The sequence below is a fragment of the Nelusetta ayraudi genome, unplaced genomic scaffold (genome assembly GCF_046127955.1).
Source record: "Nelusetta ayraudi isolate G7.1 ecotype Tasmania unplaced genomic scaffold, CSIRO-AGI_Nayr_v1 ptg000136l, whole genome shotgun sequence".
Classification (NCBI taxonomy): Eukaryota; Metazoa; Chordata; class Actinopteri; order Tetraodontiformes; family Monacanthidae; genus Nelusetta; species Nelusetta ayraudi.
In genome coordinates, this window is record NW_027466186.1 from 4522639 (window position 1) to 4540301 (window position 17663).

The window sequence follows — 17663 nt, forward strand, 5'->3', positions numbered from 1 at the left end:
CTAGACACGGAGCAGAAGGGGGAAGAGACGGGTTACACGCTACAGCTGCTTCCCCCGGCCACTTAGATCACAACATGTGTGAGAAACATTTAACGCACAGCAGTGGTGATCTTCCCGTTTTCATTAGTCATGCTGTCCCGGTGGTGCAGGTTGGCGAAAGGCTTGGCTGCCCCCCAGGACTCCAGGTAGCGGGTCATCCGGACCGATGCTCTCATCTTGGCTCCATATAGTGTGGATCTAGGACGGTAATGGTGCTGTGGGCTGCAACGCTCCACCTGGACGGACATCAAGAGCCTCCTTTTAATTTCAGCCATTGAGCGTCTGATGGGTATTTTAGTGCACGAGTCACATGGGCACAGTACCTTCGGGTTGACGACCAGATAGGTGACGACCCCGTGCTCCTTCAGGTAAGGATCTCTTTCTTGACCTTCTCCATCTTCCACCTTATAGGCACTGTTCAAGTGCTCCAGCGTCACCGAGGTGATGTGGACTCGCCTGCCAAACGAAACAGACCCGCTATGGATCGACCGCAACTCAACCAATCACACTGGTTCGTGTCGGTGCAAAAGGAAACACGTTTCTTTCGTCCTTACCCGGGCACACCCCCAGCCTCCATGTGATTGGCCAGCGTGACATCATGTGACCAGACGTCATACTGCCATTTCTGGAGGCCGATCACGCCGCACAGGACATTTCCAGAATGCACACCGACACGCATGCTGATGTCGACCCCGGTGGCGTCTCGCACCTTCCTGTCATATTGGAAGAAACAGGTTTTGATTATTTTGGTCATATTTGACAAGAAAAAAAAATGTAATTTCTAAGTATATTGTGTATAGAGAAAGACTAGAGAAAATGAACAAACAAATGAATTTTTTATCAGTGCTTTCAAAACTAAATCCACAGTTGGAGCAGACGGGTTTGGAAATGAGGATCTAAAACTAAACAAAAATGCCACTTCTATCTTGGAAAAAAACAAACAAAAAACAAACAAAACAAGAAACAAAAATGATTTTGTTGAGACGGCACTATAAATAAATAAAGAAACCCGACAGGATCCGTCTTGATTTTTTGAACGAGACATTATTGCTAAAACTGTGCTGGGAGTTTGGAGAATAACAGCATTGCAGACTCAGCTGGCAGGGGCTGGTATACTTCAATTATTTATTTGGCAAAAAGCTTCAGCCTTCTAGCTTGCAGGCATGTGACTGTCTAAACACGGAAAAGTCCAAAACGGGAGAGAAAACACAAACACGCTGCACATCCGTCCATTACAATGGAGCGGAAAAAAAGATGTGCAGGAGTGGAGACTTAACGAGTGGAGGTTAACGAGGGCCAGGTGCAGCCAATCAGGCCAATCAAAGCAGAGGGACGAGGGAACGCTCACAAAGACAAAGCAAAGCTGAGAGGAAATGAACCAGGCCCTAGACCCAAACAAAGGAAGTAACAAAGAAAAACCAGATCCATGAAAGACCATCACATTTACTCACAGCCCGCAGCAAAACAAAATCTGAACCAAACAGTGTACAGACCAGTGTACAGTAGATAGTCAGAATTATTAGAATGTTGGACGAAACTGAAAACTTTTGAAGGCAAATCTTGTTTTCCATCTTTTTTATTTTAACTTAAATAATAATAAATAGTCATTAATAATGACCCAGCTGGGTCTGAAGACTCTTGTATCTATCGATTTAACCACAATTGCACCCGTCAACGGTGACAAGTAATTTGGCTTCACCGGTAATGGAACATGATTGTGGCACTGACAGTGAAAGAGGTCCAGGAAAATGACTTGAATCTCCTCTTAATGGCCCTATTCTATGGTTTTCATGATGACTTTGTAGACGTTTGCGGTTATTTCAACGGCGAGTTCAAGCTCATAGGCCAAGTGTTTGTCGCCACTGTAGTTGACAAGAAAATCTATAAAATGCAGTCTCTTGCTTAAGTGTTCATAGTTTGAGCTCTGAGATGCGCTTCAAGGTCCTGCAAAATAAATAAAAGTGTACCAGTGTGCCCTACAGTGAATGAGTTGCTGAATTAGCAGGAGTGAGCAGTGTAAACTGGCACTTACTTGATAGCCTCACACATGTCCAGGCCCATCTTCACACAATTCTTAGCGTGGTTGGGCAGTGACTCCGGCAGACCAGACACGCAGTAGTAACAGTCGCCGAGGATTTTGATGCGCATGCACTCGTTTTCCTGCACGAGAGCAAATGCAAAAAAACACAGGCTTGAACCACAACGTCCCGCTAACGCGAGCGTGTACATTTATTCATTGGGCTGCAACGACGGGATGGCAAAACTCAATAGTCATTTTGGAGTGGCAGCTGGAGTGAAGATGTGTTTATTTCAGCATTAAACTGAATCTTGTTCTGTCAGGATGCACTTGCCACTGCTTGATACAGTGTTGCAGATCAAATTTTTTACCTTGGCAATTTGATCAAATTTGCCAAACAGCTCGTTCAGCATGTGCACCAGCTCTCCAGGCGAACAGTCGCTGGCCAGCTGTGTGAATCCCACAATGTCAGCGTACAGAATGCTGGAGATAGAAAAACAAATTCCTCTTTTAGACAACTCTTGCAACAATTAAAGGGGTGTAAATGTGAAGGTAACTTTGTGTACCAATACAACATGCCTGACGTTAGTGTGCCGCTGGACATAAAGGTTGTGGAAATTGTTTGTGTTTTCCATCTGGCCAAAGTTTGGACCCTTCAGTCTCTGGATGATCTCTGCTTTCATCACCCGGGCGATATGAGCCGGCAGCAAGGACAACAGGAGACGCTCCTGACGGCAAACAAGTGGAGAAAAGGAGAAATGTGACAAGAAATACAAGCAGGGTTCAACACTGAGGAGTGTCATGGATGAAACAATGTAATTCAGACCCACTAGGAAATGATTGTTCACAAGGAATCGATAACTCAAATTCACTCCATTCACTTTGTTCATTTAGTTTGGTGACTGTGGCTTCTTCAATTTACATCTCAGTGTTTCCTAAAGCAAGGCACTTTGCCACCCCAGGTTGCACCTACTGACTGCATATGTGTGAATGAATGGTTAGGCATCCTAGTGGCTCATATAAAACAAGGTTCCATTGGCCAATCTAAATCGAGGATTCCCATTTACTTCTATAAAAAGAGGCTTTCTATTGGCTTGTATAGAGCCTTCCTATTGGTCGGTACAAATCGAAGATTCCCATTGGCTCTTATAAAACCTTCCCATTAGTAAGGATTGCTATTGGCTCCCCCAACTGAGGGAGGAGGGACCTGACTCCTCCAAACTGTAGCTTTTGTGGAACTGCACAAGTCAGGTTTTGGCACTGCCAAACTGGGGGATTGAACCCGGGGATTGAACGCGGGTCTCTCGTCACCAGTGCAGTAACCACGATCCACATTACCTCATTCATACACAAAGGATGTTAAATAGATGTTGGACAAAAAGAGCGGCTTGTGGATGTTGGCGTGCATGTCTTTCTGTCTGTCTCTCTTTCTCTCTCTCTCTCTCTCTCACTCTCGGTGACACACATGCAAACACTTCACTGAATGAACAGTCTGGATGTTATTGTGAGTAAATTACCTTTAAAGACAGGGGCAGACAAGTAGCTGTCATTAAGCAACTCGGCTCATTAACGCGTTGGAGGGCTAAACAAAGGTTAATTAGGCACTACACAGTGTCGGTTTACTTAAAGTAACCACGGATGAAACTGTTAAGTTCCTGTAACCCTCACCCCACCCCCATCCTCCAACCCTCTCACATTTATTTGGTGACAAATTAACAGCTCAGTTATTCTGCTGAGGGCACTGTGGGGATTATGCCGAGCCAACCTGTCGGGTAATTAGCAAATAAAACCACTTTAAGGGTGAGAGGGAGTCCAACAGGGCAGGAGGAAAAAAAAACGAACAACAAAAAAACACTTAATTAAACCAAAGGCACCTCCAAGTCGACAAGTTTCCGCACCATTGATCATCTCCCTGCACCCGTGCAGAGGTTCACAGGGTTCAGGGTGCTGCTGACAAACAGCGGCAGCGCTTTGAGCACATGATGAAACACTGTAGTCACCCCCCCACCCCACCGCCACCACCACCAACCAGCAGCAGTCCCATGCACTCCACCCTCCCCGTGCACCACTCATACGGAAAATGCATGCGCTCGCTGCGCCGCAGGGTACTCCAGATAAAAGCACGCTGCAAACGGCATATATTATGAGTGCCTGAGAGACATGTGTCCCCTGCGCTGCTTCGCACAGTCGCTGCCATCTGTCGCAGGCAGGCAGGCAGCGGCCGTGGCGCTCCGGGGGCCACTGCGATACGCTCCACCCGTGGCATTTCCAGGCTCTTCTCGCAGCGGTGTTGGAACAGCACGAGATGAATTCACCGCGGGGATCACCGACCAGCCACCGAGGCTTTCATGACAGCATCTGCACTTGCCAATGTCCAACTGGGTGGATGCATTGAAAAAAAAATAAATAAATAAAAAAAATCTGAATTTCTGCAGGTGCTTGAAAAGCTTAAAAATCCCACGAGATCGCAAAGCTTGGACAGGGATGAGCTTTAATCAAAACACTGCCAGTTTCTGCAGGAAGACACAGGTTTGTTGCCACTGGCTTCAAATTAGGTTGCAGCACCTGGTCTGGACTACACACAGCTCACACCCTCAGTATTTTACGACCTTTAAGTACACGTTAACGCCTTCTGAAGGGTTTAAATGATGGAACCAAACCTGTCAAGTTGGACCTCACATCTATTAAAACTTAAAGGAAATTCAAGTCGACCAATGGGGTGAAAAACACCCTAGTGGTCAGCTTGAATTGCTACTAGCAAGTAATGACATGAACTGCTCGACTGCCTCTTGACCCTTGCCAACTCCAGTGAGAGGCAAAGAGAAAAGATTTTTTTCTCTTTACCTGTTCTGTGATGTTTCACTGGATCTTACAGCTTTGTGGTGCTATATTACATTTGGTTGCAGTTAAATGATGCAATTGCAGATTGTTTTTCAATCACCATTTCGCGCAGCAGCCCTTGGATGCCGCTCAGCAACGCTGAGAATTCAGCACGTGCAATTTTGCCTCCGGGGACACAACATATTCAACACACTGAGGTCATTTAAAATTTTCAAAAAAACAAAAAACAAAAAACAAAAAACAAACACACGCACACAGTTTCCTTCCCAAATACTCTGTGGACTCGCTTCTCCTCCAAACCCAAAGGAATCAGGCACCAAGAGTTCGGCAGAGAGACGAGAAATGTCGCTTCACCATTCATTCATTTAAAGAAAAATAAATAAATGAATAAAATCAATAATCAGATACTCCCGCCTGGCTGAACGCCACTAATTATCAAGTGTTTCATCGAGTAGATTTAATTCCTGTGCACATCATTACAATCATGATCAGCACGGCCCCAGTACGTTCATTCATCCGTGAAGATCCATTCCCCCCCGTCATTACTCTCTCTTTCGTTGCTATTCACACTTTCTTCCCCCAACACACACACACACACACACACACACACACACACACACACACACGGCCAGCTCCACTCTCACCGGGTCACTGCTTGCTCATTGACTCCAGTTTACCTGCTGCCGCTTCTCAAATTCCAGCTTAATTGGAGACTTGATGCAATTGCAGGTGTCCTGATAGGTCTGCTTCAGCGCCAGCTCCATCAGATGCTTGTGATACGCTCCTGCCATGTTGCCGCACAGGAAGATGATGATATTTGCAAGAATCTGCAGTGGAGACAGGGAGATGTTGTGCCTTTGAGTCGGGTTACACTGCATCTTCAGGTTCAATATCATATCCTTTATACTGTTTTTTTTTTTTTTTTTTTAACCAGTTCAGTGTAGCAATCTTGTGTGAAATTCCACCCTGTTCAAAAAAAAAAAAAAAGGATACCAAGAAAACAAAATTGTCCCTCTATTTACAGGCTCCCACCCAAAAGCTTCAAGCTAAACATGAGGCTTTGTTGGACGTTCCACATGGCTGAAAGAGGTCAAAAACAAGACCGTAAAGGGAAGAAAAACTAGGTGCTGTCACTGACACAGTCTCTGTATCAGTGAAAGGTACTAGTGCCCTTTGTGACATCACAATAACATTATGTCCAGAATTTGGCATTCTAGTTTTGCACAAACTTACTATAAAGTGGACAAAGCAAATAGACTTATCTCATTTCTACTCTTTGGAGAACTTTGGTCAAGTGATTTCTGGTATTTGGTCTGTTCTTATCCAATGAGATGTTGATTCAAGATGCTTGATTCCCCCCCCCCAAAAAAAGGTAGGAAACTGAGAAATTGATTAAAGGAGCCCTATTAAGACCAATTTTTAGATTTAATAAATTTTGGCAGACCCACTTTTGACAATAACCAAGGTTGGTTTGGTCAAACAACTCCTAGTTTGAGCTGTACAGGCCTGACAAAACAGGCCTTTTTCCTCACTTATCCTGAAGAGGTTGTTTTGGCTCTCATCCTTTTCGCTCTCAGCATCGCCTCAAACACATAAAAAAAAAAAAAAGTCTACAGAGGCGTTACTATGATAATCAGGTCAGCTTCTTACATGGAAAGCCTCGAAATCCACACAGCTCATTTCAGTGCAGTGACAGAAAAAGCCAGCCCATATAGAAATAGGCCAGTTGTCATGCCAGCAATGTAAAAACCATGTTAAAAAAAAGATCTTTCTTTGATAATAGTACCCCTTTGAATGTTTCACTGAAAGGCAAACCATGGCAGATATAAATAAAGTGTTTCACAAAAATTAAGCTCTTCAGCCACAACTATCAAACAAACATTTCAAGACCACAAGAAACATGTCTGAAACCAAAATAGAAATTCATTTAAAATGATTTAAAAAACTAGAAGTTTGTGCCAGCCTCCATCATACATAGTTCACCCGAGGAACTTATTATGTTTGAGAGCCACAGTATGCAAATTTCTTGATGTGCCAGGAGGGGGAAAACAAAAAACAGCAAGAAGCTCGTACTTTCTGGCAGCAAGTTAACATCTTTAACTTGTTGTACACGTTTACGTGTTGCAATGACAACAAAGCCTTCATTAACTCGTATTTACGTATCCATCCGTCCATCCATCTATCCATATTCTATTCAACTCTATTCAAGTCCACATGTTTCTCACGGTGCAGTGACAGGGAATAGACATAAGGTCAGTGCAATTACTTCTAAAAACCTCTTTCATATCCGAAAGAAAAGCAACATTTCCCATCAAATCAACCCCCCTCAACCTAATCACACAATGCAACTTGTCGTTTGAAACAAAACATGCAGCACCTTTATTAGTTTTCATCTGGGGCTGTTTTCATGTACATTTCAATTTTCATTTGCCATCCATGTATCCGTTATGGCAGCTCTGCACAGGGAAGCTCTATTAGACTCCATTATGGTTGGACATGGCCCAGTGATGCCACTTGAATGTATGACCTAGACAGAGTCAGTAACCTTGGATCTTTTTTCTATACCTTCTAAAGCACACCGACATTGCACGGTCTCCCTGCCTATTGCATAAAACCATTTTTGCCGCTACCTTGGCTCTTCTTCTGCATGCGCACCGATTTGCTTTTGTTCTTCAGTCTTATCTTGTTTTCGCCAACATTCCCCTTTTCTCTTGCGCTCATTGTCTTTCTGTCCGGCATGTAGTAACCGTGTCACCGTACCGACCACTATCTGCGCTCCTGACCTGTCTGACACGAATGTGACCAACAGATTTACATTATAGCCCCGGGAGAATAAGCTTGTGACCTTTCCACGCAGAGAACAAAAGTTGTGGGAGGACCGAGCAACTGCCATGCATACATTTGGTGAAGCCGAAAAACAGGGGAGACGTGAGGCTGAGCTGAAAGATTTATATTATTCCTTTCACAGACAGAAAATCCTCAACAATTGGTTTCTATTAAGGCTGGAGCTCCAGTCAAGAAATACACTCCATATATATTCACATTTAAATATATTTTTCATATTGAACTCAAAAGTGTGAATACATAATATATGAGAGAGCTCTTCTATTCATTGTGAATAGGGATGGTGTGCTCGTTGCTTATCCTGCACATCTCCGGGCACCATCGATCCTTTTTCAAATTGTTCTCACCATGTTTTTTTTTTTTATTATTATTAAAAGTGACGAGCAAGTCCAAGCATGTATTTACAGGATGATATTCAGAACACTTTCAGAGGGTTTAGGTGCAGTTACTGTAGGTTTATATGGACAGGTATGCATCAGGCAAGTCTGAATATTGGGGGCAGCAAGGGTATTGTTGTTTTCCATTCCCACCCAGAGTTTAGACTGGCTCAAGATTTCTGCCTCACTGTCCTCAGTAAGAACAAGAAGAAGACCTTCACTTCTAACAAACTGGTCTCAGATCACCCACCCACCTCCAGTTCACCACCCTACCCAGCACCCCCAACTCCACACCGAGAATAATTGGCTTCATGGGAGCGCAGAGCAGACCTGCTCTACATTTAATTTGCCCTGAGATAAAACCTACAACTACAAAAAGAAGAACACAAGCCAAATATTTAATTATTTTGCAATGCAGCTGTATATCCCCTGAAGAGGTTTACTGTATGTGAATCTAAAAGCATTGTGCCCAGACGCATGCGAGTGAAAGTTAAATGAGTCCCTTGTGTTCTGTAGAAGGAGGTGAGAGGCTGGAACTCTCCGCAGCCTCCCCCTTGATTTCTATCAAGATGAACAGACCAACGGAAGCTTCTGACCAACATCTAAGGAGGAGCGGGAGCCCCTTGGGGCAACAGAAATAAGATAAAAAGCCAAGGAAAGCCCTTCGGTTTCTAACATAAACTGGTTTCAGATCACATATCCACCAACCCCACCTAAACACACACACACCGAAAACACAACAAAAACCCCACATAAAGTCAACTGAAGGTGTTGACTCTCTGAACACACACGACTGAACAGCGGAAGCCCAACCTCCCTATATAACCTCTAAGCCAGGCCGTTTGCCAGCAGCTGAGGCAGATCACAGGTGCAACCAATAGCTGCTGGTGAGCAGGGAAACCTAAGTGACCTAGTTTTGTTTTTTGTTTTGTGAAATCGGACTTGGCTGAAACAAAAGTGCTACAAATGAATGACTTAATCATGAAAAGCCATTTTGCTTTCACTGTTAAAAGAGAGGAGGTTTAATAGAATGGAACGGCATTTTATTGTTGTTGCATGAACAATGTAAAACAGTTTAGCAGCTCTTCACTTAGAAGCATAATGTTAAAAAGAAAAACATTTTAAAAAACCTAAAAGCAAGCCTTCATAGTAAGCTGCATAAAGGCAGTGTGTGTGCTCCAGCATGTATTAGTGCACTAAAAACCACTATGAAATTTGATTAATGTCACATGCATTTATTGAACTTTCTGTGTCCTCACACACATGCACACATTCATCCTTGTGCACGCCAATTAAACACACAAGAGCCGGTGAAAGTCTGTATGCATGTATTTTTATAATGTTAGAGGTTGACAGGTGTATGTGCTCGCTGAATCTGAAAAGGCACCATATTCTTAACCCGAACCATCAAGCACATCTTTTCATTTTGAGAGCGCCCTACACTGCAACCCACAAACTTTATAAAGAATGAATAACAAAGATTGTGTACAAAATAACATACTTTGCTTTTTCAAATCTCACTCACCATCCTGGAATCAACTAAACAAACTTGAATGTGCAAGACGGACGGTTCACCCAGTCACCTTTCACATTTTACTTCCCCTTTCTCAACACTTGCAATGGGACCTTCATGAAGAGCAGGCATGTCAGGTTACCAGTGAAGTAAAACTGGCTGCTGAAATTAATACCACAGGTGATCACAGTTTGGGAGGAAAAACAAGAATAATCTAATCATACGTCACTGTTCTGTACAGCTGATGCTGCGGCACCCGGAGCGCATTCACCTTTTAAACAAATGAGCTGCTCCATTAAGACGCCAATGAGCTAACCCTGTAAATATTAATGGACAAGACAAAGTGGAGTTGTCAGCAGTGTACTTTCTTACTCATTACCCCTCTGGCAAGTGACCAAGCACGGTCGAACAATGCGTTTTTCTGTTGCTGTCACAGGTCTCGGCTAAAATTTGCTGAACAGCCAAATATCTCTCTCTATATTAATTTGTATAGTCTAATGCAACCTTTCAGGCACACATACTATTCAGGCCAGCTTACGTGGTTTCACAAATAAGCCATTCTAATAAAGATTATGTATCACATGACAACTTTTACCAACGTTAATTCCAGCTACCATTTTGCCTCACAATAATGCAGTATTGTACTTTTTAAAACTTCTGTGCATGGATCTGGTCAAGCAAGCAGACAAAATGGCCAAATTGTTCCAAGCTACAAGGAACTTTTCCCGTTAAAAATGAGTGATTTTCTTATCTATTTATTTATTTGTCTGTTTTTGTTTTGTTTTGCATGGGTTGTAAACACAGAGAGATTACTGTTGTTTTCTTGAGATCTATAGTGTTTCGGTACTGAGGAATCGTTATCAAGCTGCTCCAGTAAAATCCAGAAAAAAGGGTATCAGATAGATACAACTAAAAATGCAATAGTTTTAAGAAGTGTTATTTTTGTTTTTTTTTATCAGCACTTTCCTTGCCAGCAAGTGGTTTATGTGACACTAATTCACCCATAGCAAGCACACACACGGCAAAAAGGTCGTTTTCGTAATGATTAATAACACCTGGGTTTCACAAGTGCAGTCTAGAACTGTGGCATGTGGCATTCAGACTTTCACAGCCAGACGTATATTCAAGGATACTCAGATGGAATCTAATAAAACCATATGGGGCTTTTTTGGGTTGATGATTCCAAGCTGACTGTGCCCGTGAACAACAGCAGCTGTTTCAAGAATTACACAATAATCTTCTGTGCAGCAGTTTCCAGCAGATGACACAATTCTGAAACAGTGACCTTTCCGTGCCAGCCCATGGAAGCAAAAGATTAAAAATGCAACTGCCGAGAGATTTTAGTCACTACCTAAGAGCAATTACGATAAAAGGACGTCAATGCAAATTTAGGTTTCTGCGTCAGTGGCCTTGAGGAAAAAAAAAAACTGTGATTTGGTTTGCTTTTTAAAATATCCCTCTCACAAAAAAAGCAACTTTAATTATCTCACAATAGGTAATTATCAGGAAAGGAAACAAATGGCGGGAATGAAGTCGCCAAAAAAAACAACCAAAAACCATGTTAGCCAAATTGTCGTCAGATTGAACTGCACAATGCGGTCCAAAAAACCCATCAGCATCGCCTCGGCTACGGGGAATGGCTGAAAAAGGATTTTGTGGCCGCTGTCCAACTGATGCCCTGCTGGCACCGAAGTCTTAAAGCAACCTGTCAGCCAACCCCTCGCTGCTCGTGTTGAGAAAGAAGGACGTCACGCACAAAGGGATCAGGCTGACACTGCAACAAAAGTACAGAAAGTAAAACTGGTTCAGGCGATTCTTATCTGGCACAGATCGGAGAAACTGCACAGGGACAGATTGTATGGTGAGCCAAATGGTAGACAGCAGAGAGACACATGGTTTATCTAAAACAGCACTGACTGTTGTCTCTTTTGGTTCTATTGTAAATGTTACAATGTCAATCAGTTCCCGGCAGTGGATCTTAACAAACAAAGATGTGTCCATCAAATGATCTGTTTCCAGTTTTACAGATAGACTTTTTGAGCTTTTGGACACATTGGATTGGATTGGATTGGATTGGATTGCATTGTAAACCAATACCAAATAAATAACGTAATCCATTAAGTCTGCATTAATACCACAGAACCTGACAGAATTTTAAAGGTAAAACATTAACCTTTAAAGTAAAGTTATTTCTTTGACTTGACATTTTCGACCGTCTTAGAAAAACCTGGTGCAAGTCAAGTAGACATGATACAATTGGATTTGCCACTGGAAGCCGTAGTAGTGGTATGCATGTTAGACAAACGGAACAGCTCCCCCTTCAATTCGCTCTCTACCCGCCATCTATCAGTGTATCTTTGGCCTTCTCAAGTAGCACTGGGATCAAACACCCATTAGCTATGTGACCATCACTGCTCCTGATATCAAGTGACAAAACCGAGAAATTGCGTGGTCCTTCTGGGTAGTTTACCCCATATTGTTTCATGTTCCTGTAAATTACAATTCAAGCCATCATTGTAGCTTGCTGTGGTATCATTAGCATTGAGCATATATTACATTGCATATATTTGCTGGCGCAGGAGGGAGCTGATAGTGCCGAATGTGAGGGGAAGGGACGTTTTACATGGACTGACACGAGGGCATGCCAAACCAAGCACAAACTTGCAAATTCTGCTTCCACTGAAGATTATTTTATGATACCACTGGCTCTGTGCATGAAAGGCAGATGACTTTGTAAATGTTGGTTGTTGCCAAGCCAGGAGTGCACAACCCAAAAAAATCTTTCAACACTGATTCATTAGGACAACGGCAGGGCTTTGTTGTCCACTACAACACTATGTCATTTACTTGTACTTACTTTTCTGACTCTATCTAGTGGTTCCTCTCTGGCATTCATCCGAGGCAAAATCAAACAAGCAGAGTATCCAATGTCTGGTCTCAGTGAGTCATCTCTAATTCCCATAAACAAACACAGTCATATATTTTCCCCAGGAACACGAAGTGCACTGGCTAATGCACCCCATGTTTTATCGGTGGGTAACTCGTCCAATGTGGATCACAGCAGCTATAACAGAGCAGCATTACGTCATTTCCATGTTCCATGTCAACTTACATAGAAAGTGATCATAATCCAAACAACCAACAAAGGAAAAAAAAAATGGAATTATTGGAAAACCAAATCAAATTTCTTGGCAAGATTTGCTAACAACAGTGGTGGGTAAACCACAACAAAAAAAATGTCAACGTCTCAATCGTTTGTCACGTGACCTTTTTTTTGTGTGTCCCCCTTAGCCTTGTGAACGAGATATTTCATCTGAAAGCCGAACATTCCTCATTTTATGTGTGAAGACGTTCGGAGAGATCGAGCTCCGTCTCCAAAGTGCCCCTCCCATTCCCATCCCCCGTTCGTTTCAGCTGCTGTGAGTAAATGCCATCCTCTAATGAGAACCCACCACACACTACTCCACGGCCAGGGAGACTGTAAGCGTCATGTTATTGGATCTGACAGTGGTCTGAAAACCACTCAAGGTGCCGTTTCACCGGTGCACTGGATGTTCTCTGGTGCGATGATGGCATAAGGAACAGTGCAGCAAACAAGCGGAAGGTGCTGGAGATTTCCTGATTCCACCAGTCAAGAACATGTCTGGATCGTCAATGTATGTAGCAGACTGAAGCATTTGTCAAGTTGTTTGACACACTCAAAGTAAATAAAGCAATTAATCTTCATTAATCACTCTGCTTGCCTTTTTTTTTTTTCTGACCCATTAATTTATAATCTGTAATCCTACGTCTTGATTTACATTTTTACAAGCCTGCCTTAAGGAGCGTTATCAGGCCGATAACCAGATCAATGTCTTGGTTTCTTTCTTGATTTTCTTTTTTTCATTTACTCGGCAACAAGGGCACAAATCAATTAATCTAATCTTTTGAAATGGAGCTTTCTATAACATTAACAATTCCTCAACTGTTAATAAGTAAAGTAAAGTGAAGTAAATAATGATATATTGTTTACATTAAATGAAAATGTGGCTATATACTGTAAACTGTATTGGGGACCAATGATTCAAAAGGTTATCAACTCTGATCTTATTTTTCTTTAAATGCAAGACCAAAAACATGTCGGAGGACTTGATTAATTGCAACATAATCCAATGAAACATTAGCAGTGCCTCCACATACCTCTGGTAATAGTCCTGATGTAAATTCAGTGTGGTATTCAAGTTCCTATGTTATCAGTATTGTGCCAAATTGTTTACAGCTGTTTTGAACCCGCTAGAAGTAGCAACAATTGTTTGAGCCGGCACTACTCCCTCTTCATCTTCCACTGCTTAATTAAGAGCAAATTTCAAAGAAGAGTCAAACGCAGAATATAATTTTGGCATGCAAAAGCCAAATTCAGACCAAAACATTAATGCCTAATTAAAAAGCACTGTCAGCAGGAAGCACTTTGTCTAGCTCGTAGATGCTAATGTTTGCTAGCACACATGAAACATTGCGGCATTTTTGCTACATACCTAGTCTGAAATGTCCATCAATAATCTCCTGGAGTAATGAATACCGCTCACTTTGTAGAGTAAAAATTTGACGTTTTTAGCAAAGAATCATATAATTCTGGACACACCAATTGTTTTTTTTATATATAAATATATATATATATATATATGTATTTTACCCCCACGCACTGCATTCACTTTAATTTTACTCGCACTTAGGCACACAATATCCTTACAAGGGCAGCTCTTCTCAAGGACTGCATTCACCGTCCCCAGACTTTCCTCCTGGAATTGTGCAGACAGGCAAACTGACCTCATGGACAAGTGCGGCTGACAGAGAGTCACCGCGCTGCACACAGCCTCGGGCGGCCCAGACGCCCGTTTGCCTGCGTTACAGTCGTTTAAAGTGAAGGAAAAGTGGGCTGACAACAATGAAAAAAAAAGACACGTCATCTTAGCAGAGTTCAGAGAGGCCCGAGAACAGAACGTTTGCCAGGCTTTAAGTAAAGAACATGAGGCATTAATGGGGAGGCGCAGCAGACAAAGCCTTATATATGGTATGTCAATAACGGCATTTTGTCCCGCGTAATTACGCCTGCTTAATTGGATACAAAAAATATATTTTTTGTTAGAGAATAACAATGCAATGCTTTTCGTGTTATGACCTATAAATCTTCAACGCATCGCTTAAATCCAAAAGCATGTAGGTTGATGGCATTCAAATAAGGTTTTATGAATGACAAAAAACTTGATATATTTGACTAATACTTGCCTCCATGTTACCATTTACTGTATGCCATGTACATTTTGTGAGCACATACTACTTTCCTGATCGCCTTCCTTAAAACAACAACAAACAGTTCAGCACAAAAAAAAAACTGGTGACCTTTTGCCAAAGTACATTAAAACACAAACACACGCGCAAAAATTCCTCTTCCATACTCACTATGCTAACTTGGCTTTATTTTAAAGGTCAAATTTGTTTATTGGAAAAAAAAAAAATCCAGTCTGTTTTGCTTAAATGAGAGAGGCTCATATTGTGGGCAGAACATATAAAAAATGATAAGCAGGAGCAAACATTTATCATGATTCTTCCCTGTAAAAGAACACAATCGCACTTTGTATATTAATATGAGTCTGGTGAGCCACAGGATCAAGGATTGTTGTCCTCCTTTTCTCGGTTTGTTTGTGTTTTTTTGATTAAATTATTCTTTGCTTGAGTAATATCAAACCAGAAAGCCCACCACATCCAAGTCACTCTTCTGACTTTTGAGGGAAAGGGAACGCACCATTAGCCATCTACTGACTAACTAACTCAACCTCTCAGTATTTTACTTATTAACCCACCAAACGACTGATATGCTGCTGCCAGAACGGGACCGATCTGATGGATCAGCACGCTGCTCTGTGCAGTGCGCTGCAGAGTTTTTCCCAAGTGATCGCAAACAGCAAATGTAAGTGCAGTCCTCTATAAGTTGTTTAACCTCCCTCAATTACCAACAAATAAAAAAATATTAAACAAGAAGGAACCAACATGGCTTCACTGTCCTGGTCCTGGACAGAAAATGGATCGTCCACGTAAAAGCAGCAGTAAAAGACTAAAATGACTTTAAAATGAATTAACTATTAGCTCCAACTGAGATGTTTTAAACCTTGCGCATATTGTCAAAGCCACATGTGCCGATTTTCCATTTTCGCAGCACTCAAGTGGAAATTATTTCACAGTCAACTTCGCAGCTGCGGCGGGTGTTGCGTTACCTGCCACACTACCGGCTCCATGTGATCAGCTGTTGTCGACAAGCAGACGCTTAGCACGAGCGTGTGCGAGGCCGAGGTTAGCACGCTGGCGATGATGGCGTCCCGCATGGAGAACGGCAGCATGGTGTACACCACGAACACGATGAACAGGAAGAAAGACACCTGTGGGCAGAGGGAGACGACAATGAATTCCCGGCAGAGGAAAACGACAGACAGAATGAAAAATAAGAGGAAAAGTGCAGGGCACTTTACTGCCTGCAAGCTGGAAAGTCTTTACGCTGGCTCCCAGTCAGCGAGACAGAAGATGTTAAAGTTCGACTTGTGGTCTATAATTCACTGTAAGTCCAGAAAATTTAATGTGTGAAATTTCCTGGACTCAAAGCAATCAGTGATTTATAGACCACAAGCAGACCTTTAAAATCTACTCTACCTAATCTACCTTTTCAATGGTACATTGCAAACAGACAGCGAAGACGGCCTTATGGACATTACAGTACACATAAACAAAACTCACACCAAATTTACGCATTGATTAAAAAAATGCCGCTGCAGCTTGTGGTGTTGTCAGCAAGCTGGCAAACGCTTACTGGAGCCGGCGCGCTCACAAACCACTGCCGCTCCGTCACTGAGAACACATGGGCTTCGCTGTGCGTGCAAGCGTACAAAAGGCAGTTTTTGGATTGTTGGAGTGCACAAAAAAAAAAAAACACACCTCTTTTTTTTTTGCTGACTTCTCAGTAAAAAACAAGTGCAGCACAGAAGTATGCGGTTTGGGACGCACCTATTTATTTTCAAGAACATATAGTCCAACAGCTCGCTCTATTTGCAGGAAGCAGAGTTGGCACTTGTAGCGTGTGGAATACCTCCCTCTTCCCACACAAACTCCTCATACACATATGCTCTCTTTCCCTCTCTCGCTCACACACACACACACACACACACACACACACACACACACACAGTCTTTAAATGTGCCTTCTGCAGCAGGGTTTAAAAGCTGCTCATACGCTGTCATGCATGTGAAGAAAGAGGCTTGTGTTCTTGCAGTCTGCAGCCGTATAGGTGCCAGCGAAACCTCTGCTGGGATCTTTGCAGGCTGGGACTGCGAAGGCATGTTTGGGGAGCAGCAGAAAGGAAAGCAGGAAAGAGGTAGAGCGAATGGAATTTTTTTTAAAAAAAAGAAGAAATAAACAGCAGCTCCTCTGTGTACGCCCACTGACTGGCATCAGTCAGTACCGAAGTACCGATTCAAAAAACCTTATTCACGACCTGTCCACCTCATACCGATGAGCATACGATGATTAAAGTTCCATCATAACATTTTGTACGATAGACAAAAAAAAATTGTCACACAAAGGAAAGCAAAGGCCGAGCTCAGCCATCAGGACAGTTAAGACTTGATACGGAAAACCAATAAGATGTTGCTTGTTTTCACCTTCATGGCATTTGGCATTTGTTTTTGCTGGCAATCACGGATGCAGCGAGGCTAATTAGCAGTCAACACAGCAAAATAGCGGAAGAAATATTTCTGAAAGGGCAATGTGGAAGGTACAGTTGGTATAGAAAATAAAAGGCAACTACTCTTTGGGTTGTAAATATTTTTTTTTAGCATTTACAAAAATTTGAGTTTTCCTCAAATTTAAACAATATATAAAGGCAAATATAAAATAATTAACATGCAGCGAAACTAATAAATTACTTTTGCTTTTATACTAATGTGTTGTTAATCTAATTTACGTAAAATATGGGCAAAAACATCCTGGACACAAAGAACTTTTATC

The 17663-nt window shown here is 42.3% G+C and overlaps 1 protein-coding gene across 4 annotated transcripts in view; it reads right to left on the reverse strand.

Annotated features, from left to right (window-relative positions):
- adcy2a (adenylate cyclase 2a) overlaps nt 1–17663 on the reverse strand; it is a 52991-nt gene that overhangs the window by 14741 nt on the left and 20587 nt on the right. For all 4 annotated transcript variants that reach the window (XM_076012502.1, XM_076012505.1, XM_076012504.1 and 1 more), the window contains 8 exons: nt 15883–16044; nt 5575–5724; nt 2636–2784; nt 2428–2539; nt 2072–2199; nt 594–752; nt 363–495; nt 99–275 (listed from right to left, as the gene is read on the reverse strand). In XM_076012502.1, coding sequence (XP_075868617.1) covers nt 99–275; nt 363–495; nt 594–752; nt 2072–2199; nt 2428–2539; nt 2636–2784; nt 5575–5724; nt 15883–16044 — 1170 coding nt within the window. The remainder of the gene's footprint in view (nt 1–98; nt 276–362; nt 496–593; nt 753–2071; nt 2200–2427; nt 2540–2635; nt 2785–5574; nt 5725–15882; nt 16045–17663) is intronic.